We start from the raw sequence: 25,387 nt of genomic DNA, 5'->3' as shown, positions 1-25,387 counted from the left end.
CCCATAATAATTATAAATTTTTGTGGAATACAATGTGGTTTCAATATATATATACATTGTGTAATGATCAAATCACAGTAAAAAACAAAAAAGGGGTCATATTAACAAATTATTTTGAACTTGCTTTAATACTTAATAAACTACTCATTATTTTCTTGACTAATAAACAGACATAAGTTATCATCTCTAGTGCAAATGTATAAGTTTATCCTATAATTCTAGCATAATTGTTAACCAGTCAGTAATTTCTGCATGTTCAGATTGTTGCCATTATTGATTACTATACACACGTGTAAAAAAACCCCACAAAATATTATGTGGTCATTAGCGTGCATCACTATTATCCCCCAATAGTGGAAATATCAATTTCTGAGAGAGGACTAAATCTCTCTATGTGGTAGATAACCTTAAATTAAGTCATGGAAGCAGTCATAGTTGTCCACTGTTTGTCATATTACTACTACTATATGAGTAGCTATTAGTTTCTCATACATCAAAGGTTAACACAGTACCTCCCTGAGAACTAGATGTTCAAATCCAAGGTAGTGTCAGCACAGGTGCCTAGAGCCACTGAGTTGTGCTGTAACAATGTTCATTTCTCTTAAGTGCAAGTTTCTGGATAATCTCCAAATATATTGTCAGGATTCATCAGCACACATGTAAATTTTGTAAATTACCTTAAAAAAGGAGTAAATTTTTAAATTAATAATTATGTTAATTATTTTTATTTCAATTTTCTTCTCTCATATTTGCATTTAAACATTATCTCTTTCTTTTTTTTTTTACTGAAGAAATCACTGCTTTAATTAAAACCATATTCAGCTTCCAGACTCCAGAACAAGAAAATAATCCACGTGCTGAAATTTGAGGACTTCATTGCCACGACTAGTTCAACCTGGCTGTAAATTTTGAGCAAACAATTCCAAACATTCCCCATCTGGATTGATGTAGTCTTGTAAAACCTCAGCAAAGGGTGGCTTATGTGAGTGAAGAGTACAGGGCATGCTGACAATTTGTTGTCTGGAATAGGGAGCACTTTTACATCTGCATTCCTTAGTGGTAAAGCAGTTTATTCTTGAACTCTCTGCAGTATAAGACCTTCATAAGGCTTTTTGTGTGGAGAATCTAATGCGAACACAAACTCTCCTGAATTGGTGATTTTTACCCAATGCCAGTCAGCAACTATCTCCACAGACCAAGAATGATAAAGTTCTTCCTTTACAAAATGTAGGTGTTTCTGTCTATTGGTCACCCAAGTAACAAGGCAGTTTGGTGCAGTCAATTCAAGGATAGGTATTTGCTTTATTTGCAGTGGTGATAAATAACTGTACCTGTTATTTCTTTTCACTGATTTGTTCTACCATGGTGGATCTATCACAATTACATCAAATGTTTTCCCACAGTTCAGAAGTGGCTGCATGTAAGAGAGATCAGACAAAAGAAAACTGCTTTTTGGTGGCAATAGGTATTTTTGTCCCATTAAAGCAATCATTTTTGTAAATCTGGAGTTGTTTTCAACAACCCATGAAAATAAATCCTGCTCTGCACAGTCATATCATCTTCCATCAATTGCAATGTTTGAAGTTCCGTTACATTCAGAGAAGGCAAATGCTTGGCCATTTCACAAAATTCTGACAAATTGCAGGTATCAAGTGATAAAATAATGGGCTCACTACACTTGTCCTATTTTTCAAAAAGAAAACCACTTTTGAGACCTTCTTGTATTAATTGTAAAGATCCATCCAAAATCAGCTCCCTGATCTTTGTATGGTATTCTATAGCATCCAATTCACCTTGATTGAAAACAATACATCTGAAAGAAAGTGAGCTGATATGCTGGGTACCATTCAAGCTTTATTAAAGAAAGAAATCTGCTGGGCTGTGGTCAGAGTGCCACAGGGCCCAGGGCTGCCCTGAAGAGGGGACAGCACCAGGTGTGGGGGTAGTAGAGCTTATATAGTGTGCCAAGGGCTGGCTGATACCATCAAGGAGGGTCATTATGCTAATGTGGATCGGGGTGGAGAACTGCATCCTTGCAGAAGGAAAACGGGTTTCTGTTTAAGTCAGGAGGCTTCTCCTAAAGGGAAGGGGGGAGCCGAGGGGAGGAGGTAGGCGGCGCCATTTTGTACTTGGGTTTGTCTAAAGTGGCACTGGTTATGTTGGAGATATATTAACATCTTTTACTCTTCTTCCCAATAATAGAAACGGAGATTTTTTTTAAACCACCATTCGTTAAATCTTCCTTTTCATTACTACATTGGAATTCTTTGTGAACTGCTGAAGTTATATAAGGCTTGGTGACATCAAATAGTTCAGATCGAAAAACGTATTTTTGTATGAACACTTCGTGATTTCCTCCATCATCATTCTCTGACTTAGTGATAGAGTCATGTTGCTTTGCCTCCCATGGATTTGTCATCCCTTTTCCCCTGGGTGATGGAGCTGCCAAAAATTACTCAAAGCCCAACTCTTCTGAGCCTAGAAAAGCCCTGAAAGGGGGTTAATCTCCCAGAACCCTCAAGATAGAGTCATTCCTTCCATTTGAGAAATTAACCACAATTTGGGGTTCTCTTCCTGCATTTATTCTCCAGACCAGGAAGTTTCAGGAAGAGAACATAGGTGCGTTTTTTGCCAAGTATAGTTTAACAAGTTTAACAATAGGCATTCCATAATGCAATTTTCAAGAAGTTAAGTTGATCCACCAACAAAAGCTTGATCTTAGCAGACATTCTGTTCTTATAGCAATTTCGCAGTATCTTTACATATCAATCAGGAACCTGTCTGTCTTTGAGCTAGCAACCTTGCTGTGTTACAATTCTTTATCTTACAACAGAGACTATAGCCTGGGGAAAGTTTCCTGTCCTTTGCAAGGTCAGTATTTGAAATTGCAAAGCTTTGGAAAACCAGGCCCTGTGAAGTACATTTGTTTTGTGCATACTTCACAGAGTCAGATGCAATAATTGTAGCAGAGGCTCCAAAAGAGGACATAGACTCCATTTGAAGAGAATCAAAGGGGACAGAAGTGAGCTCATTTTTATTGCAGCTAGACTCATGATGCTGGTAAAGTTGATAGTTTATCTTGTTAAAGAAAGAAAGATGATACAGTAACCACCCAGGTGATATCTGATGTACCACAGACATTCTCTTCCTCACCGCTTCCCTGGTCAGAAAAGTGCATGCCACCTTCCCAGACTCTTATCATGACAACAGCACCCATCTAAGTTGGTCATAAAAGACACCCCTTTCAGGGCAAAGGGGGAAAGTTTTCCTTTTCTAAGAGTCAACGGGTGCCACCGTGTTGCTGTACAGAAAAGTGTTTCCAAGGCAACTTGGAGCACTCAGCTGTGTCTCTGTGTTGAAGAGCCCTTGGGTCTTTCAGAGCTTATTTTAAGGGTCAGGCCAGACTTGGTAGGGAGTGCTTGCACTGGCCCAGAGACACCCCTTATCTCTTTCTTTTTCAGACATTTTCTCCATGTGAAACTTAAAAGTTTGCTTTTTTTAATGTTTACATATATTTGCAGTAGATGAAAATCACAAAAACAATGTTTTGACTCTGTATTGTGTGGCAATAATTAGTTGAAGAATTTTATTTTATGAAGAAAATAATGCAATTCATAGAGTTACTAGGAATTGAAAAGGTGAAAGATTTATACGATCTGAAGAGAAACCAGAGTGTAGAGTTACTAGGAATTGAGAGTCATATGGGACAGGCCTATGTGGGAACACACTCTCTTGTGACCGGGGCAGAAGTTAGATAGGACCCTCAGGGGCTAGAAAACGCCTGAAAGAAGACTAAGATTTTGCCAGGTTGCTGAGGCATTACCTGGTAATTTATAAAACAAGCCTAGACTAAAATATTTTGGAAAACATGTCTAATGTTGGACTCACCTACTCAAACTCTTTACTAGCCAGCTTTCTTTCATATTTTGGCAATCAGAACTTCAGCTCTAAGTACAGAGATGACTCCAAAATGACCATCACTGTTACTAAAGACATTCCTTAAAAGGGGGAAAATGCAGGATTTTTTTTTGCTCGTGGGTTGTGTGTGCTTCATTTCTAAACAGCAGATTTGCATGTTCCTCTGGTACCTATCCACGAATCAAAACATTTTTCTTGCCCAGGGTCCTCCAGAGAGCTGCCTTGACTTCCTTGTTCCGTAAACTATAGATGATGGGGTTCAGCATGGATGTCACCACTGTATAGAAAAGGGCTAAAAGTTTATCCGTTCCTGGTGAATGGCTAGCCTTGGGCCGCAAATAGGTGACAGAAGCTGAGCCATAGAAGAGTGTTACTACGAGCAGGTGAGAAGAACAGGTGGAGAGAGCCTTATGGCGGCCTTCAGATGAGGGCATGAGCAGCACCACAGCTAGAATTCTGCCATACGATGCCATGATCAATAAAAATGGGCTGGAAATGCAAAGAATTGCCACGACAAAAACCGCAGCCTCATTATGGGACGTATCCCCACAGGCGAGTGCCAGGATGGGTGGGAGGTCACAGAAGAAGTGGTCTATTTCACAGGGGCCACAGAAATCCAAGGAGAAAATATAATTGGTCTGGCCCAAGCCTACCATGCTTCCCACTCCCCAACAAATGATTGCCAACTGGACACACACCCGACGACTCATCTGTGTTGCATAGTGGAGTGGAGAACAGATGTCCATATAGCGGTCAAAAGCCATGGCTGCCAACAGGCAGCACTCACTGATACCAAAAAATGTAAAGAAAAACATCTGTGTGGCACAACCCTCCCGAGAGATTCCTCGGGCCTCACTCACAAGACTCTGTAGCATCTTGGGTATGACAGAGCAAGTGTAGCCAATCTCCAGGAGGGACAAGTTGGTCAGGAAGAAGTACATGGGGGTGTGGAAGACTGGGTTGGTCCTGATTGTAAGAGCTATGAGAGCATTGCCCATCAGTGATGCTAAGAACATGAGTAGGATGAGGGTAAATAGAAGGAAACACTGTTCAGTGACCTCAGAAAATTTGGCAAATGCAAAGCATTTGATGGCCATGCTGTTGTCCTGCCACAAGGAGCAATTGAGGCTCATGATCTGGAAAAGAGAACAGCAAAGTCACCAGATAGATTACATCAAAGAAAAGAAATGTGACTATATTAAAAATCTTTATTAAGTCAGAGAGTTAAGTTTCTTAGCTGCGATTCTAAGATTCAAAAAGTTTAGATATTACACTCATTCTCATACCTTCTCAAAGCAAATTCTATTGTATGTTCACCATATCAGTTGATTCGTTGACAATATAGTCACCACCACCCATAAAATAGGAAAATGTTAACTCAAGTTCATTTCTCCCTTCATCCGTTCCTTTAATCTCCTGTCAAATCTTCCCAGATAAGAGACCCCTCATATCTATCCATTTATCTTCATTTATGTTGCTACTGACTTGCTTTCTTCAGCTATTCATTCAGAAGTATTGAGCCCATAGTACTTTGCAGTTTCTTTTATAGGTTTTGGAATTTAGCAGTGAAAAAACTCATTTCTCCCCAAATGGACTTTATACTTTACTGAAGGGAAGCAGAAATTAAGTTAATGGAAAAAAAGAAATTCAATAAAGAATTATTTGCAGCAGTGCAGAAAATTAAAGCCAGGGTACGTCCCGGTGACTGACCTATTCAGATTAGGTGGTCAGAGGGGGTTCTTGAGAGTGAGGAGGAAGAGCTGAGGTGTGAAAGACATGAAGGAGCAGCCATGGGAAGACAGCAGCACACTGTTCCCATCACATCTGTGTTGTACTGCTCAGATAATATTGTCAATACCCAAATGGACCTCATGTTATAGTCATAGCTAACTACTTGCATCCATTAGTATGTGTCCTGCACATATTTCCTTTTCTTTCTGCTCATTTTCACATGGGGTCTTGACATGTCCTTTCCTGATTGTCCACCTAGTGAATGGTTTATGTTCAAGTTCCAGCATAGCTTTCTCTCCTGTCAGAAAACTCTGGCCAACTTCTGCCCTCCCTCATCCCAGTAGTAGTTAGTTGCATTCCACTTTCACTGTATACCATTACTCTATAACTTCTATGATAGCACTTATACCACTCCAGTGAGAATTACTTGATGATTTCTTCCTGACAGTAACCTCAAATACAGACACATGGTGTGGAAATTTATGTTTTTATTCATTTTTGCTTACCTTTTTATGTACCACCTTTAACAATTAATAAGTTCTTATGCAACAAAAATAATTTAAATGCTAAGCTTTACTCTGACTGACATTATATTCTGCCCATTGGTGCATTTTCTATTTTTAGAAGTTAAATCTGTTCTCCCTCAAAAATCTCCATTGTGACAGTTATTTTTCTCTCGATCTAATAATTATCAGCTCCTGACAAAATACTCCTCGCTCTTTCTGTGGGTGTAGTGCAATTTGGATTTTTAAAAAATGTCTTCAAACAAAAATCTAAATAATGTTTTTTTCCTGAAAAGGACAGAGGATGGGGAGATTTCTCTTCGACTGTTCTGCAGTCTACCTGTTCATTATTGTAACCTAAAGTTATGTTTCTACTGCGTTTATTTATACCACATCATTGTTCACAACATGTTAATGTTTGAAGCCAGTATATATATTAAAAGTATGCTTTTATAGGTCCCAAATTATTATCAACAAACAAACATACCAGGGATACTCACAAAATATGTACAAAATGTATATTCTCACATATACAAATCCTTCTGTACACCCTCAGAGAGAAACATCCATTCAACAACATACTGAGTAGCATAGCAGTTAAGGACATTCTGAAAATATACTATCTGAGTTCAAATCTTAGTAGAGCCATCTAATGCTGGGTTGATGTTGGCATTTACATACATTGTCTATTCCTCAATTTTCCCATTTATAAAAGGAGATTTCTCATGAGGTTACTATGGAGATTAAGTAAGTTAATTCCATAAACATGGTGACTAAGTCTCAGTAAGTATTAGTCATAGCAGTGCATGTACCCACATGTACATGAATTGTCACAATAGACTCACCCTCATATATATCCCCTCTTGGGGAATTTTGTATCACAATATCTAATCAATTCTCCTATTCATCACCCTCCTCTCTGTTACATGTTTTTCCTGTTCATCAGACATCATGCAGAGAGAAAAAGCAAAAAGAACATGTAAATACATACATACATACACATCCTGGGATAAAATAGAGGTATATGGTACATCACTCAGTCTCTTAAATTGGTTATCCATTGATCTTTGCAGAAGTTTCAGAAATTTAAGAACAGAGAATAAGTGGAATCACTTGCAATCCCCATCAAAATACCAAAGACTTTCTTCACAGAAATGGAAAAAACAATCTTAACTTCATATGAAACAACAAAATACCCTGAATAGCCAAAGCAATCCTGAGAAAAAAATAAAGCCAGTGGCATAGCACTACCTGACTTCAAATTATACTACAAAGCTATCATAACCAAAACAGCATGGTACTGACATAAAAATAGACATTCAGACCAGTGGAACAGAATTGAGAACACAGAAATCACCCCTCAGTCTTACAGCCATCTGATATTGGACAAAGGCAACCAAAATCTACATTGGGGAAAAGACTGCCTCTTCAACAAGTCATGGTGGGAAAATTGGATATCCATATGCAGAAGAATGAAACTAGATATGCACCTCTCACCATACACTAAAATCAACTCAAAATGGATTAAAGACTTAAGTATTAGACCTGAAACTGTAAAATTACTAAGAGAAAATATAGGTGAAACACTTCAGGATTAGTTCTGGGCACAGATTTTATGAACATGAGCTTGAAAGCACAAAAAGCAAAATAAATAAATAAATAAATAAATAAACATTTAAGACTACATCAAACTAAAAAGCTTCTGCACAGTGAAAGAAACAATCAACAGAGTGAAACAACAACCTACAGAGTGGGAAAAAATTTTTGCTAACTATGCATCTGACAAGGGACTAATATTCATAATATACAAGGAACTCAAGCAATTTCACAGTAAAAAAACCCCAAAGAACCCAATTAAAAAATGAGCAAAGAAGCTGAATAGACATTTTTCAAAGGAAGACATACAAATGGCCAATAGGAACATGGGAAAATACTCAACATCACTAGACATTGGGGAAATGCAAATTAAACCTACATTGAGATAATATCTCACCCCAGTTAGACTGGCTATAATCAAAAAGATGGTGAATAACAAATTCTGGTAAGGGTGTGGAGAGAAGGGAACACTCCTGCACTGTTAGTGGGACTGTAAATTAGTACAACTACTATGGAAAACAGTATGGAGTTTCCTCAAACAACTACAGAGAGATCTTCCATACGATCCAGCAATCCCACTTCTGGGTATATACCCAGAGGATTGGAAATCATCATGTCAAAGAGATACCTGCATTCTCATGCTCATCGCAGCTCTGTTTACAATAGCCAAGATATGGAACCAACCTAAATTTCCATCAATGGTTGATTGGATAAGGAAAATGTGTTGTGTATATATATACCATGGAATACTACTCTGCCAAAAAAAAGAGTGAAATTCTCCCACTTGAAACAACATGGATGAGCCTGGAGAAACTTATGCTGAATGAAATAAGCAAAGCACAGAGGGATAAGCACGCACTCACTCATAAGTGAGAGCTAAGAGAGAAAGAAGGAAGGAAAAAAAGTCCACAGTGGTGCGTTGGACTTGCAGAGGGAGAGAATATACCTTGGGATACAAAGCAGAGTGAGGGCAAAATGGGGAGGTGGAGAGAGTTGAGGGATAACTGGGTGGGGGACATGGGGTACAAACACAATTTTTGGTAAGGTGCAGGTTGCCAGTATGGAACTGGCCTTCACATGTGGGGCATGAGAGGTGATAATCAGCTTTGTATCTCATGAATATCATAATCAATAAGAAAAAAAAGCAAAAACACTACTCAATATAAAGTAGTAAGTTGGTGATTACATGGACACTTAATGTATATGGCTATTGGAATAATTGCTTATCGAGTATGTCAGGATGCATTTTCACTTACATTCAAGGACTTACAAACATTTCCCGTGCATTGTAATTCATTTCAAATATCTAATTAGCCATGTGGCAACAACATTCACTTTAGGCTGAGGCAAAGAAACCCAATACAATGGCTTACTTATCTTTCATATTTTTTCTAAAAGGAAAAGATTTTCTTAGATATCCTGGATGTTCAATAATAGTTTAAGCAATTGCATAGAAAGGTGTGGATGTGGAGTTTGTCACCCTATTTAGGAGTTAAATTTACAGGTATGTATCCTCCCCATTATATACTCATGCCTTCAGGCCAAACTGCAGTTTCCTTAGTGACACAGGTGGAGGAACTGAGAGCAGTGCCCAGCCAGAAAAGAAAACATCTAACTTTTCTTAACTGGTGACATTACGAAGATTTTCTTTCATAAACACCTTTGCCCCATTTAGACTATAGATAGAACATGCCAATGTCTGTGTTGAGGATGAGGGTCAGCGGATGTTGGTTAGGGGGAGGAACCTGTTGGTGCATGGGACACATGTGAGGACTGACTGAACAAAGGATAGGGCATGCTGTTAATCATTTGATATTTTTAGGACTCACAGGATGAGTAAAAAGGTGCACCCCAAAATAAGTACATTTCAAAACCTCACAAAGTTTAGAGATGACAACTGAAAAAAATAGAGTATCAGAGGTAGAGAAGGTCTGTGAGTACTTCTAAATATATAAACGGACAAACAATGGTATTCTGTTTAGAAATAAGTAACCAATCACATAAAAATGTATGTATAGGACTGTCTGGAAGGGAGAATACCAAGAAATGAACTGTAAAATTCTCTTCTCCTTCCCTGTCACTTGAAATAATGCCGAACCAGGTAAAATCTGATTTTTTAAAGTTACAGTCTCTATTGTTTTTAGGACTTCCTCTTCTGTTAACCTTAGTCTAGGGACCTGAGATCCGAGAGGTGGTAGAAGTCAGCTTTGCATACATACCAAAAATGTTTTATTTTCCTAATTACCTCTGGAAGGAGAGACGTATGCTCCAGGTAGGTGTCAGGGGTCTGCAGAAAGAAGCATCAGCAGTCAGGAGAACAATTTTGCATGGATATTACTTCTGCCTCCAATCTGATGCATTGTTTTACTTAAAGTTTCTGATTCATCATTCCCTTGTAAATGTAAAATGATGAAATCATTTGTATCTTTCTTGTCTAGTGTTTTGATTTTAAAATGCCAATATTCTAGAGGCAAACCATGAATAAAAAGTAAGAAATGGCCTTTGAAACACAAAAGCTTCTGTATTTTAAAGCCTCACGTTAATGAATTCGTAGGACACTGCGTGTAATATCTGTTGTCGTCAATATACACAATAGCCTATTTAAGAGTCAGTAATCCACTCATTCAAACAGGCACTGTGATACAATCTGAAGATACAGGATTTTCATACCTAGTGATAAATTATATTCTATAGATTTTTATTAAATGTTGTAAAAGTTGTCTCTAAACACTGGCTAGTTTCTGAAGGTTTAAATCACAGAGTGGAGTTTCAGTGATAATTGGATGTATGAAAGAAACACAGAAGGGAGCTAAGTAATTTGAATAGCTCAGTGGCTTGGCTTCACATGCTACCCTTACACAGCCCCAAGATCAAAGACAAACACAATCTAATTAGTTCTGCTTCACAAGTAATTCAACACAAGCAATTCATTTTGGGTTGGCTCCACATAACTAGGAATGTTCCTTGAGTGACTCAGTCACTTATTTCATCTACTTTCATAGTGAAATGTTTCTTTGTTTCCCATCAACCAAAGAACATATTATACACAATTAGATACTATATCTGAAACACTTAGTGCAGTGCCTGGTACACAAGAAACATTCAACAAATGTTAACCTTCATTATTACGTAATCTTCATTTCTAAAATACTTCAATAGTAGATATAACTTGTGAAAATTGATCATTAAAAGATTATGGATTGGCCTTACACAATTTCTGTCCACAATTTCCCCATAATCATTTCATCAAGGACCCAGTATTTAGCTGGCGGATGCCATAACATAACACAGTAGAAATGGTTTTATCATTTGACTACATACATTACCATAAAAAGGATAATCTAGACAGTTTTCACTCTCCAACAAGAAGAGAAATATCAATGTTCTATGAAATAATTAATTTAGAATAAGTTACAGCAATTTCATAACAGGGTTCTAGGAAACTGAGTAAATGGTTATATTCTTCAGAAAAGGTGAAAAGTAGTTAAAAAAATAATGACCGAAACTGAAAAATTCTGTAGGTATTGGCTGTGCATTTTCCTGCTTTAATTCACTGTTTTCCACAGCCCTCTTTTCTTTAGACATCAGTTAAGTGACATACCTTTAGTCATAACATCTGTGGGGGGAAAGTAGATGATGGTTTTTGCTTCTGATGAGCCACTCCCTGATTTTCTCTGCCCCTTCTTATAACTTCCCAAAATTCAAAAGTTGTAAATCTGCCTCAACCTTAACTCTTATACTGTGCAGTGAGACACCTTTGTTGCGACCAGGGACCATGTATGATTGCAGGAAAATTGTGCGTCTCGTGAGAAAACATCATGTCTCTCCTTGCAATGCTGTTAGCTATACACATGCATGTGCACACACAGAAGCGTACATGGCTGTGCAGATGACATGATGATTCATTTGAGACTTTCTCTTTCCTGAAAGACAGTGAGATATGAATATGTTATACCTAAATTCTCCTCCCTGTTCTGAATACTCATCTTGCCACCTTGCAGTGGGAGATTTATATTTTCTTCTCACTCTAGTGTCACAAAGCAGTTTGATTCTCTCTCATGTGATGTGGTCATGGACAACTCTGTATTTGCAGGCAAATGCTAACATTTAGAAAGCCAAAAAAAGAAAAGAAAAAAAAAAAGTAGAAGTAACAGGTAGATGAATCAATAGTTAAATATACTAAATTTATTACATTACCAGAAATTGATATCATGGGCTATGAACATAGTACGATAAGAATACAAATGAAATGCATTATTGCAAACAATTTTTTGAATGCTCTAAACTATTAAAATATTTGGACTTAAATAATTGCCCAAAGTAGGCAGAATAGACATCAATAACAGTTATGAAAACTACATAAGTAACTTTCATGTCATATTATAGTGATGAATTTAATAGTTGTTGATTGTTATAAAACTCAAATTAATAAATTGTGATAACTGTGTTGCTACACGTGAGTTTGACAAATGAAAACCACATTGAGATATTATGTCACCCCAGTTAGACTGACTGTTATCAAGCAGACAGAGAATAAGAAATGCTTGTGAGGATGCAGAGGAAGGTGAACTCTTTTGCATTGTTGGTGGGATTATAAATTTGTACAGCCATTATGGAAAAAGTATGGAGGTTTCTCAAACTACAAATAGAACTACTATACGATTCAGCAATCCCACTCTGGGTATATACCCAGAAGAAAGGAAATCAACAAGTTGAAGGGATATCTACATCTTCTGTCAATGGACATGGTTGGTTCCAATTCTTGGCAATTGTAAATAGGGCTGTGATAAACATGGGAGTGCCGGTATCCTTTCACCATGATGATTTCCATTCCTTTGGAAATGGAATATATACACAGGAGTGGGATTGTTGGATTGTACGGCAGTTCTAGCTGTGGTTCTTTGAAGAATCTCCATGCTGTTTTCCTTAATGGCTGCACTAACTTACATTTCCACCAACTGTTTAGGAGGGCTTCATTTTCTCTGCATCCTCACCAGCACTTGTTATCCTCTGTCTTATTGAGAATAGCCAGTCTAACTGGGGTGAGATGATCTCTCAATGCAATTTTGATTTATATTTCCGTATGCTGAATGGTGTTGGGATTCTTTCATATTACTCTTGGCCGTTTGTTTATCTTCTTTTGATAAATATCTATTCAGCTCTGTTGTCCATTTTTTAATTGGTTTACTTGTTTTTTCACTGTCAAGTTGTTTAAGTTCCTTGTATACACTGGATATTAATCCCTTGTTAGATGCATAGTTTGTGAATATTTTCTCCCACTCTCTAGGTTATCACTTCACTCTGTTAATTAATTCTATTGCTGTGCAGAAGCTTTTTTAGTTTGACATAATCCCATTTGATTTTTTTTTCCTTTTGTTGCCTGTGCTTTAGGGGATCATATTTGTAAAGTTTTTCCCAAACCTGTTTCCTGAAGTGTTTCCCCTAGATTTTCTTTTAGGAGTTTTATACCGGGTCTAAATATAAGTCTTTAATCCATTTTGAGTTGATTTTGGTATATGGAAAAAGCTCTACTTTCATTCTTCTATACATGGATGTCCAATTTTTCCAGCGCCATTTACTGAAGAAGCTCTCTTTTCCCTGATGTATGTTCTTATTGCCTTGTCTAAGACTAGTTGTCTGTAAGTTCACGGATTGATATCTGGGTTTTCTATTCTATTCCATTGGTCTGTGTGTCTGTTTTCATGCCAGTAGTATGTTTTGGTTATTATCACTTTCTGGTATAATTTAAGTCAAATGGTGTAATGCCTCTAGCTTTATATTGTTTTGTTCAGTATTGCTTTGGCTCTTTGGGGTCTTTTGTTGTTCCTTATGAGTGTGAGGAATGTTTTTTCTATTTCTGTGAAGAATGTCATTGGTATTTTGATAGAGATTGCATTGAATGTGTAGATCACTTTGGGTAGTGACTTAGGTTGAATGGTCCCCAATATCTTTTTCCCCACTGTGACAGTGTAAGAGGGTGGGAAATCCTATTATTGTAATTGAAAGGTGGGTCCTTGAAGAGGTTATTAGATTTTGTAACTGTACAGTAACAAATGGATTAATAATGGTGTTCAGGGATGTGTTTCTGAGGGCTTTAAAAGGAAAGTTAATAGGAGGTTGGTCTTTTGCTCTCTTCGATCCACCATTTTCTTCCATGTGAGACCCCTGGGTCACTGCTGCCACCACCCAGATTCTCATCAGATGTGTTCCCTGGATAATGGACTTCCCAGCCCTCAAAACCGTAAGCAATAAATTTAATTTTCTTACAAAGCATCCAGTTCCAGGTACTTTGTTAAAAGCCACAGAAACAAACTAATACAGGTTTTATGGACATTTCACAATGTCAGTTCTTCTAATCCAATAACATTGAATGTCTTTCCATCTTTTTGTATTTTCTTTCATTTCTTTCAGTAGTGATTTGTAGTTCTGGGTGTACAGATCTTTCACCTACTTGGTTAAACTTATTCCTATGTATTTTAATTTTTTGGTGGCTGTTGTAAATGGGCTTACTTCCTCTGATTTCTTTTTCTGCTATTTTGTTGTTAGATTATCAAAATGCTACTGATTTTTGTATGTTGATTTTGTGTTCTGTAAATTTACTGAAATCATTTATTGGCCCTAAGAGTTTTTTGATATAGGTTTATTTAGGTTTCTCCCTATATTGGATGATGTCAAAGAAAAATGGGAAAAATTTGACTTCATTTTTCCTATTTAGATGCCCTTTATTTCTTTCTCTTGTCTGATTGCTCTGGCTAATACTACCAGTACTGTTTTAAATAGGTGGGGTGAGAGTGGGCATCCTTATCTTGTTCCCTTTCTTAAGGTAAAAAGTTTCAGCTTTTCCCTATCCATGATGATGTTGGCAGTGGTTTTGTCATATTTGGCTTTCATTGTGTTGAGATATTTTCCTGTTCTACCTAGTTTGTTGAGAGTCTTTATCATGAAGGGAGGTTGAATTTTCTGAAATCCTTCTGCATCTATTGAGATAATAACACGGTTTTTGTCCTTGATTTTGTTGATGTGGTTTATCACATTTTTGCCTTGTGTGTTTTGAAACATCCTTGCATCCCTGTGATGAATCCCACTTGATCATGTTGTACAATCTTTTTTATATGCTGCTGTATTCTGTTTACTAATATTTTCTTGAAAATTTTTAGATGTATGTTCATCGGGTTTACTGGCCTGTGGTTTTTGGGGTTTTTTTTTTCTTGCTTCATTGTCTGATATTGGCATTAGAGCGATGCTGGCCTCATAGAGTGAGTTTGAGAGAATGGCCTCTGTTTCAATTTTTTGGAATAGCTTGAGGAGAACTGGTATTAATTCCTGTGTAAAGGTTTGGTAGAGTTCAGCAGTAAATCCATCCAGACCTGGGGTTTTCTTTGTTGGGAGACTGATGATTACTGCTTCAGTCATGTTGTTCATTATTGTTCTGTATGGGTTTTCTATTTCTTCTTTGTTCATTCTTGGTAGTTTATATGTGCCCAGAAATTTATCTGTTCTTCCAGGTTTTCAAATTTGTTGGTGTGCAGGTATTTGTAATAGTCTGCAATGATTCTTTGTATTTCTCTGGTATCAGTTGTAATGTCTCCTTTTTCATTTCTGATTTTTCAATTCAGGTTTTCTTCTGTTTTTAGGTAGTCTATGTAATGGTTTCTCTATTTTGTTTATTTTCTCAAATAACAAACTTTTGTTTTCTTGATAGTTTGCATCATTTTTCTGGTGTCTATTTCATTTCATTCTGCTCTGGTCTTAATTATTTCTTTCCATATGGTAATTTTTGGATTGGATTATTGTTATTTTTCTAGTTCTTTGAGGTGTAATGTTAGGTTGTTTATTTGAAGTCTTTTGAGTCTTTTGCTGTAAACATTTGTTGCAATAAACTACCCTCTTAGTAATGCTTTTGCAGTATCTTACATGTTTTGGTATGATGTGTCTTTATTTTCATTAGTTTCAAGATTACTGTTTAATTTCTTCTTTGACCCCTCGGTCATTCAGGAGCATGTTGTTTGATTTACATGTATTTGTATAGTTTCCAGAGTTTTGGTTGCATCGGTTTCCGGCTTTATTCATTGTGATCTGAAAAGATAATTGAAATGATTTCAATTTTTAAAAATTTGTTGAGACTTTATTTGTTATCTGACATGTGATCTATCCTGAAGAATGTTCCATGTACTGAAGAAAATAAAGTATATGCTGTAGTTGTTGGAGGAAATATTCTGTAGATACCTACCCCATCCAATTGGTCTAATGTGTAGTTTAAAGCCTGTGTTTCTCATTGATTTGGTGCCTAGGTAATCTGTCCAATGTTGAGAGAGGTGGTTTGAGGTCCCTCACTATTATCGTATTGGGTGTCTCTCCTTCTCTTAAGGTCTAGTAATATTTGCTTTATATTTATGGGTATCTGGTATTGGGTGCATATATATTTATGATTTTTATGTCTTCTTTCCAGATACCTTCCTTTATTATTATATAATGGCCTTTTTCATCTATTTTAATGATTTTTGGTTTACAGTCTATTTTATATGATATGAAAATGGCTATTCTTGCTCTTTTTTGGTTTCCATTTGTGTGGTATATCTTTTTATATCCTTTCACATTAGTCTGTGTGAGTCTTTACAAGTGAGGTGAGTTTCTTGTAGGTATAGTTGGGTCTAGTTTTCTAATCCAATCAGCCAGTCTATGTCATTTGAGTGGAGAATTCAATCCATTTACATCTAATATTGGTACTGAAAGTGGTAATCCTAGTGTTTTATTGATTTTTATTTAGCTGTTGTAAATATCTTTTGTTCCTTTCTTTTCCTTTTATTGTTCATCTTCAGTATTTTTGGTTTTTTGGGGGGTGGCGGTAAGATAAAATTTCTTTCTCTTTGTCATTTGCATATCTGTTGAGCCAGTAGGTTTTCTTCTTTCTCAAATATTCATGGTGATGACTATCATTTTCTGATTCCATTTGCTGGATTCCTTCAATAATTTCTTGAAGGGCTGGACATGTGGTGGTGAACTCAGGCAGTTTTTGTTTGTCTGGGAAGTACACTATTTCTCCTCCATTTCTGAAGGATAGCCTTGCTATGTATTTTATGCTTGGCTGGCAGGTATTTTTCTCTTTGTACTCTGAATATTTCATCCCATTGTCTTCTGGCCTAAAGGGTTTCTGCTGAGAAATCTGTAGTTAGTGTGATGAGAACTCCCTTCTAGGCTACTTGATGCTTTTATCTTGCTGTTTTGGGGATTCTCCCTTTGTCTTTGATTTTTTTCAGTTTGACTATAATATGTCTCAGAGAGGACCTTTCTGGATTGAATCTGTTTGGGGATCTTTAAGAATCTTGGATCAAAAGTCCTTGTCTCTCCCAATATCTGTGAAGTTTTCCAGTATTGTTTTATTGTGTATGTTTCCAATTCCTTTCCCTTTCTCCTCCCTATTGGAACATCCATGATTTTGGATCTTTGTGTGTTTAAGGTTTTGGGCTAGCTCTCTTATATTTTCTTCATTTTTAAAAATTCTTTTTTCTTTCTTTCTTTCTTTTTTTTCTTTCTTTTTTTGCCTGGATTATTTTGAGAAAACTGTCTTTGAGATTAGAAATTCTTTATTTTGCTTGCTCTAGCCTGCTGCTTATGCTCTTGATTGTGTTTTGTACTTCAATGAATGAATACTTCAGTTCCAGGAGTCTGCTATATTCTTTTTAAGGTACTTATCTCTTTGGTGATTTCATTTATCACATCCTGGATTGTTTTTCTCATTGTTTTGTGTCTTCTAACTAAGTCTTCTTGCATCTCATTGAGTTTCCTTAAGATTGTTGCTCAGAATTCCATTCCAGCCATTTCAGTGGTTTCTTGCTATATAGGGTCTATAAGGTCTGGTACATAAGAATTATTGTAATCATTGGTGGTGTCATATTTTCTTGGGTTTTTTTTACATTTCTATTATCCCTGTATTGATATCTGGTCAGCTGGCACAATAGTTGCTTTTCCTATTATTTTGGTTTGGCTTTTGTGGAGGTAAGACTCCAGCCCATAAGTATGTTTTATGTAGACCATTATTGGTTCCAGGTAGACACAGTACTGTGGCCTCTATGCAGTTACTTTGGCTCTATTCAATATCAGAGTTACATGTAAGTGCCTACATAGCCTAGGCAAGGCACATGTAGTGGTTCCTTACTGAGATTAGTGACACTGTGTTGGCTAACTGAGGACAGAGGCGAGCTCTCAAGCTCTTGGGAGAAGTGTCTGGGTGCTCTGTCACTATATTGCTGGGGCGAGTGACCTGGGCAGGCTTGTTGGAACCCCAGTAGTACTTCATGACCCTGATAGATGCACTGGGGTATACCTGGAGCTCCTCAGATTGAATGTGTGACCATGGATGGTTTTTCTCTTTCATCATTTCTAATGACAGAGGCTCCTCCTGGGTCCTTGCCTCCTTCAGTTGGGGGATAGATTGTTGGTGGCTGGCAATTTTCTTCTGCACTCTTTGGAGGTTCTGCATGTGTCTGTTCCTGGGTTAGGGCATTTGTGAGGGCTGTCCATGTAGCTCCCATGTACAGGTGCATAACATCATGGGCAGTGGAATTCTCCCTCTGGGTTGGTCCACTGTGATGGAGGTCTATACTCCCTCACCTCTTGTCAGCAGCTCCACTTGTGAACTTCCTTGTGTTGATACAGTCAAGTGGGCAGTGGAAGGGAGGCCTGCATGAAGCCCAAGTGGCTTGCGGAGCTGGAGTGGCTGGTGCAACAGCAGTGGGGGGTAACTTCTGCAGCCAATGTGGCCAGCATGGCAGCAGCAGAGGGTCCCACTCTTAGCCAGGGTGACTGGTGTGGTGGTGGAAGGATTTCCTGCAGATTCCAGGGTGGCTGGTATAGCGGGAGTGCAGCAACCAGGGGTCCTATGCACGGCCAGTGTAGCTAGTTTAGTGGCAGTGGGGGAGTCCCACACGTGGCTGAGGTGGCTGGTGTGGCTAGGGTATGGCTGCACTGCTGAGGGTCCCGTGATCCACTCTGGTGGCAGGACCAGCAGCAGCATGGCAGGGATCCAGTGGCATGGCTGGCTGCTGGGAACTGTGGAGGCAGCAGTGGTAGCGGCTGCACTGCAGGCCACAGAGGCAGCAAGCAGGACAAACCTCTCTTTGGGAAGGCAGGCGACATTCCTGGGAATGGACAATGGCACTGGCAACTGCTACAGTGGTGGTGTTGGTCCTGCTCTGGTCTGCTTCTTCTAGAGGAACATCATTGATCACCTCTAGTCTGCCATCTTAACCAACAATGTTTTATTATTATCTATCAGCCTATGTTTACATTTTCTCATCTTAAAAATGACTTCTTATCTTAGTTATTTCAAATTGAGATCCAAACAAATTTCATACCTTCCATTTTGTTGGTATGATTTTTAAGTCTCTTTTAATATGTAACAAGGATCAGTAAGCATTTTATATATTAGGCTGGATATTTAATATTTTAGGCTTTCTGGCACAAACAATCTCTCTAGCAACTATTAACCTCTACTTACAGCATGAAAGAAACCGTATATAGACAATATGTCACTGAGAGTAGTTGTGTTCTAATAAAACTGCATTTATTCAAAAAGGCAGCAGGTCAGAATTGGCCAACTGCTTATTGGTTGCAAATCAACCCCTGCTTTAGTTTTGTAAGTAGAGAAGTTACCTGTGGAAGCTAGTAAGTTGTTACATTTTTATAACTTGTTTTCTCTTATTTTCTAAGAGTTACAAAGGTAATAAATTCCTTTGGCAAACTTTCTATTTATATACCCTTATTTTTAAGCCCTAAACAACTTGTTTTTTATACCCTGCAGATTTATTCATTAGTGAATCCAATTAACCTTAGCACATTCTAAAAATCTATTTGCTTTGGAAGTTTGTGACAGAACATACTTGTTACTGGATTTTTATGTAAACAGAGGGCATGGTCTACCTACAAAAGAGGATTACAATGTGTTTACTTCAAAGATAGTCGTCACTTTAGGTATTGTTTATATTTTCTTTAGCATTATTCTTAAATATGAGTCAAAGGTTGTTGTTGTTATTGTTTACATAGACTATTTCTGATTAAAATCAAAGGAGAGGCTTTCAAATACTGTTACTGGCAGTCATCGTGGCAGTTATGTTTGGTTTCTGGAGTTCTTTATTCGATGCTGCCTGCAAGCTTTTTGTAGACCAATGATGACTGAGTCATTAATGAAACCTCAGAACAAACTCATTCTCAACATGGAAGAAGTAAGATTTCATTACTGTACAACTGCCCTGGGCTCGATGTAGACTGAGAATTCTACACTTGAGTTAACATAAGAAAAAATAAAGAGAGAGAAGAAAAACAAAACAAAACAAAACAAAACAAAACAAATAAAACCGGCCAAAAAAAATCCCACAAGTCAGAAAGAAGCCTAAACATCAGAGCTATAACCCTGGATACATTTGGTCTTTTTCATTCTCATTTATCTCAAGGAAAACGAATGCAAGGAATCAGAAAAAATGAAATAAACGATCTTAAAAATCATGGAATAGAACCTACCATCTTGGGTTCTGGAATCAGACTGCCTGGACTGGACACTGTTCTGTCCTCCCGACACTGGGAACTGGGTCCTCCTGCCTTCAGTCGCCTGGTTTCCTCATGTGAAGAATGAGGACAATAATAGGGCAGGGGTTTTGTAGGTCAAATTAGACAGTACATTTAACAAGCTTGAGCTGCCTCTTTTATACAATCGGAATTCAGTAAATCATAGTTATCATTATTATTGTTGTTTTCTTGTTGTTGTGGCTAGTAATGAGGAAAATGTGCACTCAAGGCTCTTTGAAACCAAACAGCACAGAGTCTGAGGATCAAAATTAATAAGACATTTCTAACTCTTCAGGTATATTTAATAGAGAAAATATTGTGGTTATGTTAATTAATGATAATGTAGATATTTAAAAACATTAAACATTCAAATGTTCTAAAATATGTGTTTTTGGTACTTTTCATACTCAACTGTTTTAAACGATATGTTTTTTATTTTACTTTTTATTTTTTTGAATAATTTATTATACATACATGTGGGATACAATATTGATTTTCAGTAACTGTGTACAACGTGTGATGGTTAGGTAAGGAAAGTTAGCTTCTTCTTCATTATAATACACAATCATTCCTTGTGTCCATTGACCAACTCCTCATTAGCCCCTCTCCCTTCCTCAGTCCCCTCTCCTTTCCCACCTCTAGTTTTCTTAAAAGTTCAACGTATTACCGTGATTGTTCTTTCTTTCTTTCTCTCTGTCTCTCTTTATTGCTCTTTTGTTTTTTATGGGTTCAGTTCCCGGTTATGAGTGGAACATGCAGCATTTCTCTTTTTCTACCTGGGTTGTTTCACATAGAATAATTTTCTCCAAGCTCATCCATGTTGCTGCAAATGTTAGAATTTCATTCTTTTTTATGGCTGAGTAGTATTCCATTGTGTATATATACCATAATCGCCTTATGTTTTGATAACATAATCTATCATGGAAGTGACTTGTGTGGGTACGTTGTCAGTAGAAATAAATAGGCTAAAATAAATTGCCTCAAATATTTAGAGTGGTTATTTTTGGGTTTCAAGAATATCACCAAATTAAATTTTAATCTTTACACCTCTATATATTTAACAAATTGTTCTCAAAAACATGTATCATATATGTATTAAGAAAAATGATTTTTTTATTTTAATTCTTTTTCATTGTATACCTTTCATCGTATGGTTTGTAGTTTCAGTACTTGAATGTATTGTATAATGATCTAATCAGAATAGTTAGCTTATCTATCACCTAAACATTTATCATTTCTTTGTGGTTATAGCATTCAAGATCCTTTTTTTCTGGTTTTCTTGAAATAACAGCACAATGTTATTAGCTATTGTCACCCTGGGTCACCAGAACTTATTCTCCCTATCTAACTGTAACTTTGTACAGGTCCACGAACATTCCCCGCCTCTGGTAACCACTATTCTACTCTCTATTTCTCTCTTTATCTTTTTAATTTATTTTTCTTAAATGACACATGATAATTGTATGTATTTATGGAGTACAACATTATATTTGGGTACATTCATATTGTGTGCAATGAGCATATGGTGCTTAGTATATCCATCATCTCAAACATCTGCCACTTCTTTGTGTTAGAAATATACATCATCTTGTTTAGCTCTTCAAAGATACACAGTACTTTGTTGTTAACTGTAGTCTCCCTGACATTACTGTAGATCCCTAGACCCATTCTTTCTGTCTCTGTAACATTTTGTATTCACTGACCACCCTCTCCCCATCATTCTTTCCTCCTTCCCTCCACCTGTCTCTGGTAACCACTCTTCTAGTCTCTACTTCCAAGGGATCGACTTTTTAAACTTCCACACCACAATGAGATAGCATCTCACCCTAGAGAGAATGGCTATTGTCAAAAAGACATAAAATAACAAATGCTGGCAAGGATACAAAGAAAGGAGTACTCTTACACATTGTGGGTATGAACTTAAATTAGTACAGCCACTATAGAAAACACTGTGGAGATTTCTCAGACAACTACAGATAGAAGTACCATATGATCCAGCCATCCCTCTCCTGGGTGTATATCCAAAGGAAAGAAAATGAACAGGGTGAAGTCACACCTGCACTCCCTTTGATAATGGCTGTATTCACAGTAACCAACAGTTGGAACCAACCTAAGTGTCCTTCTGCAGATGATTAAAGAAAATGTGGTATATATACATAATTCAATACTTCTCAGACATAAAAAAGAATGAAATTCTGCCATTTTCAGCAACGTGAATAAACTTGCAGAAAATTAAGGTCAGGGAAATAAGCCAGGTACAGAGAGAGAGATTCCACATGTTCTCCCTTATATGTGGAAGATAAAGGTTTTTTTAAAATTTTTAAAAAATTTTTAATTGTCACATAATAATTACAAATTTTTATGGGGTACAATGTGATCTTTCAATGCATGTATACAATGCATAATGATCAAATCACAGTAGAAAAATAAAGAAGTGGTCATATTACACAAATTCTTTTGAACTTGATTCAATGCATAATAAATCATTAATTACTTTCTATATTAAAAATAGACTTATGTTATCATCTCCAATGCCTATGTATAATTTCTGCCCATAATTGTAGCATGATTGTTAACCTCTCAGTTCTTTCTGCATGTTCAGATTGTTGCCATTATTGATTACTATAGGCACTTGTAAATAAAAACCACAAAGTATTATGTGGTCATTAGTGCGCATCGCAATTATGCCCCAATAGTAGAAATATCATTTTCTGAGAGAGGACTAAATCTCTCTATTTGGTAGATAACCTTAAATTAAGTCATGGAAGCAGTCACAGTTGTCCACTGTTTGTCATATTACTACTACTATATGAGTAGCTATTAGTTTCTCATAGATCAAAGATTAACACGACACCTCCCTGAGAACTAGTTATTCAAATCCAAGGCAGTGTCAGCAGAGGTGCCTAGAGCTACTGAGTTGTGCTATAACAATGTTCATTTCTCTTCAGTGCAAGTTTCTGGATGATCTCCAAATACATTAAATCAGGATTCATCTGCACACGTGTAAATTTTTTAAATTACATAAAAAGAAATTAGGTTTTATTAATAATTATATTAATTATTTTTTTCAGTTTTCTTCTTCCATCATTGTGTTTTCACATTATGTCTCTTTATTTTTAAGACATTTTCTCCTTGGTAACTCAATAGAAATTTCCCATTTTTTCATTTAATATTCTGCATAAATACCTTTGAAACTTAAGAGTTTGCTTTTTTTTAATGTTTACATATATTTGTGGTACATGCAAATCACAAACAGAATGCTTTTACTCTGTATTATGTAGCAATAATTAGTTGAAGAATTTTATTTTATGGAAGAAAATAATGTACTTCATAGAGTTACTAGGGAATTGAGAGTCATATGGGACAGGCCTATGTGGGAACACACGCTCTTCTGACCTGGGCTGAAGTCAGATAGGCCCCTCAGGCACTAGAAAATGCTTGAAAGTAGACAGTTTCCGCCAGGCTGCTGAGGCATAACCTGGTAATTTATACAACAAGCCTAGACTAAAATATTTTGGATAATGTGTCTAATGTTGGACTCCCCTACTTAAATTCTTTACTAGCCAGCTTTCTTTCACATTTTGGCAATCAGAACTTCACCTCTGAATACAGAGATGACTCCAAAATTATCATTACTGTTATTAAAGATGTTCTTTAAAAGGGGAAAAAATGCAGTTTTTTGTTTGTTTACTCTTGGGTTGTGTGTGCTTCATTTCTGAAGAGCAGATCTGCATGTTCCTCTGCTACCTATCCAATAGTCAAAACATTACTTTTGCCCAGTGTTCTCCGGAGAGCTGCCTTGACTTCCTTGTTCCGTAAACTATAGATGATGGGGTTGAGCATGGATGTCACCACTGTATAGAAGAGGGCTAAGAGTTTATCTGTCCCTGGTGAATGGCTAGCCTTGGGTCGCAAGTAGGTGACAGACCCTGAGCCATAGAAGAGTGTTACTACGAGCAGGTGAGAAGAACAGGTGGAAAGAGCCTTATGGCGGCCTTCAGGTGAGGGCATGACCAGCACTGCAGCTAGAATTCTGCCATAGGATGCAATGATGAGTAAAAATGGGCTGGAAATGCAAAGAATTGCCACGACAAAAACCGCAGCCTCGTTATGGGATGTATCCCCACAGGCGAGTGCCAGGATGGGTGGGAGGTCACAGAAGAAGTGGTCTATTTCACAGGGGCCACAGAAGTCCAAGGAGAAAATGTAATTGGTCTGGCCCAAGCCTACCATGCACCCCACTCCCCAAGAAACCATTGACAAATGGATGCACGTACCTCGACTCATTCGTGTTGCGTAGTGGAGTGGGGAACAGATGGCCATATAGCGGTCAAAAGCCATGGCTGCCAACAGGCAGCACTCACTGATAGCAAATAACGTAAAGAAAAACATCTGTGTGGCACAACCCTCCCGAGAGATTCCTCGGGCCTCACTCACAAGACTCTGTAGCATCTTGGGTATGACAGAGCAAGTGTAGCCAATCTCCAGGATGGACAAGTTGGCCAGGAAGAAGTACATGGGGGTGTGGAGGACTGGGTTGGTCCAGATAGCAAGAGCTATGAGAGCATTGCCCATCAGTGATGCTAAGAACATGAGTAGGATGAGGGTAAATAAAATGAAACACTGTTCAGTGACCTCAGAGAATTTGACAAATGCAAAGCGTTTGACGGCCATGCTGTCGTCCTGCCACAAGGAGCAATTGAGGCTCATGATCTGGAAAAGAGAACAGCAAAGTCACCAGAAAGATTCCATCAAAGAAAAGAAATAAGTGACTATATTAAAAATCTTTAGTAAGTCAGAGAGTTACACTGAGAATGAGAAGGATGCGCTGAGATGTGAAAGACTAGAAGTGGCAGCCATGGGAAGACAGCAGCACAGCCGTTCACGTCACATCTGTCTTGTACTTCTCAGATAAGTTTGTCATTCTTTTCCATTAGTTTTACTCATTTGCAATCCTTTCTCCATCAGAGTGTCCCTTGATAAAAATTTCCATTTTCTGCAAGTTGAATTTTAAATTTCTTAATATGATTTATGAAAATCTATAGATCGGGTCACTGACAATTGATAAGTTTCATCTC

The 25,387-nt window shown here is 37.4% G+C and overlaps 2 protein-coding genes and 1 pseudogene across 2 annotated transcripts; all 3 read right to left on the bottom strand.

The window, feature by feature from the left end:
• Nucleotides 1-818: 818 nt before the first annotated feature.
• Nucleotides 819-3,141, bottom strand: LOC134379304 (N(6)-adenine-specific methyltransferase METTL4-like; annotated as a pseudogene).
• A 947-nt stretch (nucleotides 3,142-4,088) lies between these two features.
• LOC134378968 (olfactory receptor 10C1-like) lies at nucleotides 4,089-5,054 on the bottom strand. Its single transcript, XM_063098249.1, has one exon. The coding sequence runs from the start codon at nucleotides 5,049-5,051 to the stop codon at nucleotides 4,089-4,091; it is 963 nt and encodes a 320-aa protein (XP_062954319.1). The 5' UTR covers nucleotides 5,052-5,054.
• Nucleotides 5,055-24,056: 19,002 nt separating this feature from the next.
• Nucleotides 24,057-25,022, bottom strand: LOC134378967 (olfactory receptor 10C1-like). The gene has a single exon (XM_063098248.1). It carries the CDS (start codon nucleotides 25,017-25,019, stop codon nucleotides 24,057-24,059), a length of 963 nt encoding a protein of 320 aa, XP_062954318.1. The 5' UTR covers nucleotides 25,020-25,022.
• Nucleotides 25,023-25,387: the final 365 nt, after the last annotated feature.

The sequence above is a fragment of the Cynocephalus volans genome, chromosome 5, assembly GCF_027409185.1.
Source record: "Cynocephalus volans isolate mCynVol1 chromosome 5, mCynVol1.pri, whole genome shotgun sequence".
NCBI lineage: Eukaryota > Metazoa > Chordata > Mammalia > Dermoptera > Cynocephalidae > Cynocephalus > Cynocephalus volans.
Note: the sequence above shows the minus strand (reverse complement) of the source record. Positions and strands in the feature narration are given on the sequence as shown.

What these genes read in the sequence shown, in the direction of transcription:
- LOC134378968 (XM_063098249.1), bottom strand. Translation starts at nt 5,051, where the DNA reads ATGAGCCTCAATTGCTCCTTGTGGCAGGACAACAGCATGGCCATCAAA.
- LOC134378967 (XM_063098248.1), bottom strand. Translation starts at nt 25,019, where the DNA reads ATGAGCCTCAATTGCTCCTTGTGGCAGGACGACAGCATGGCCGTCAAA.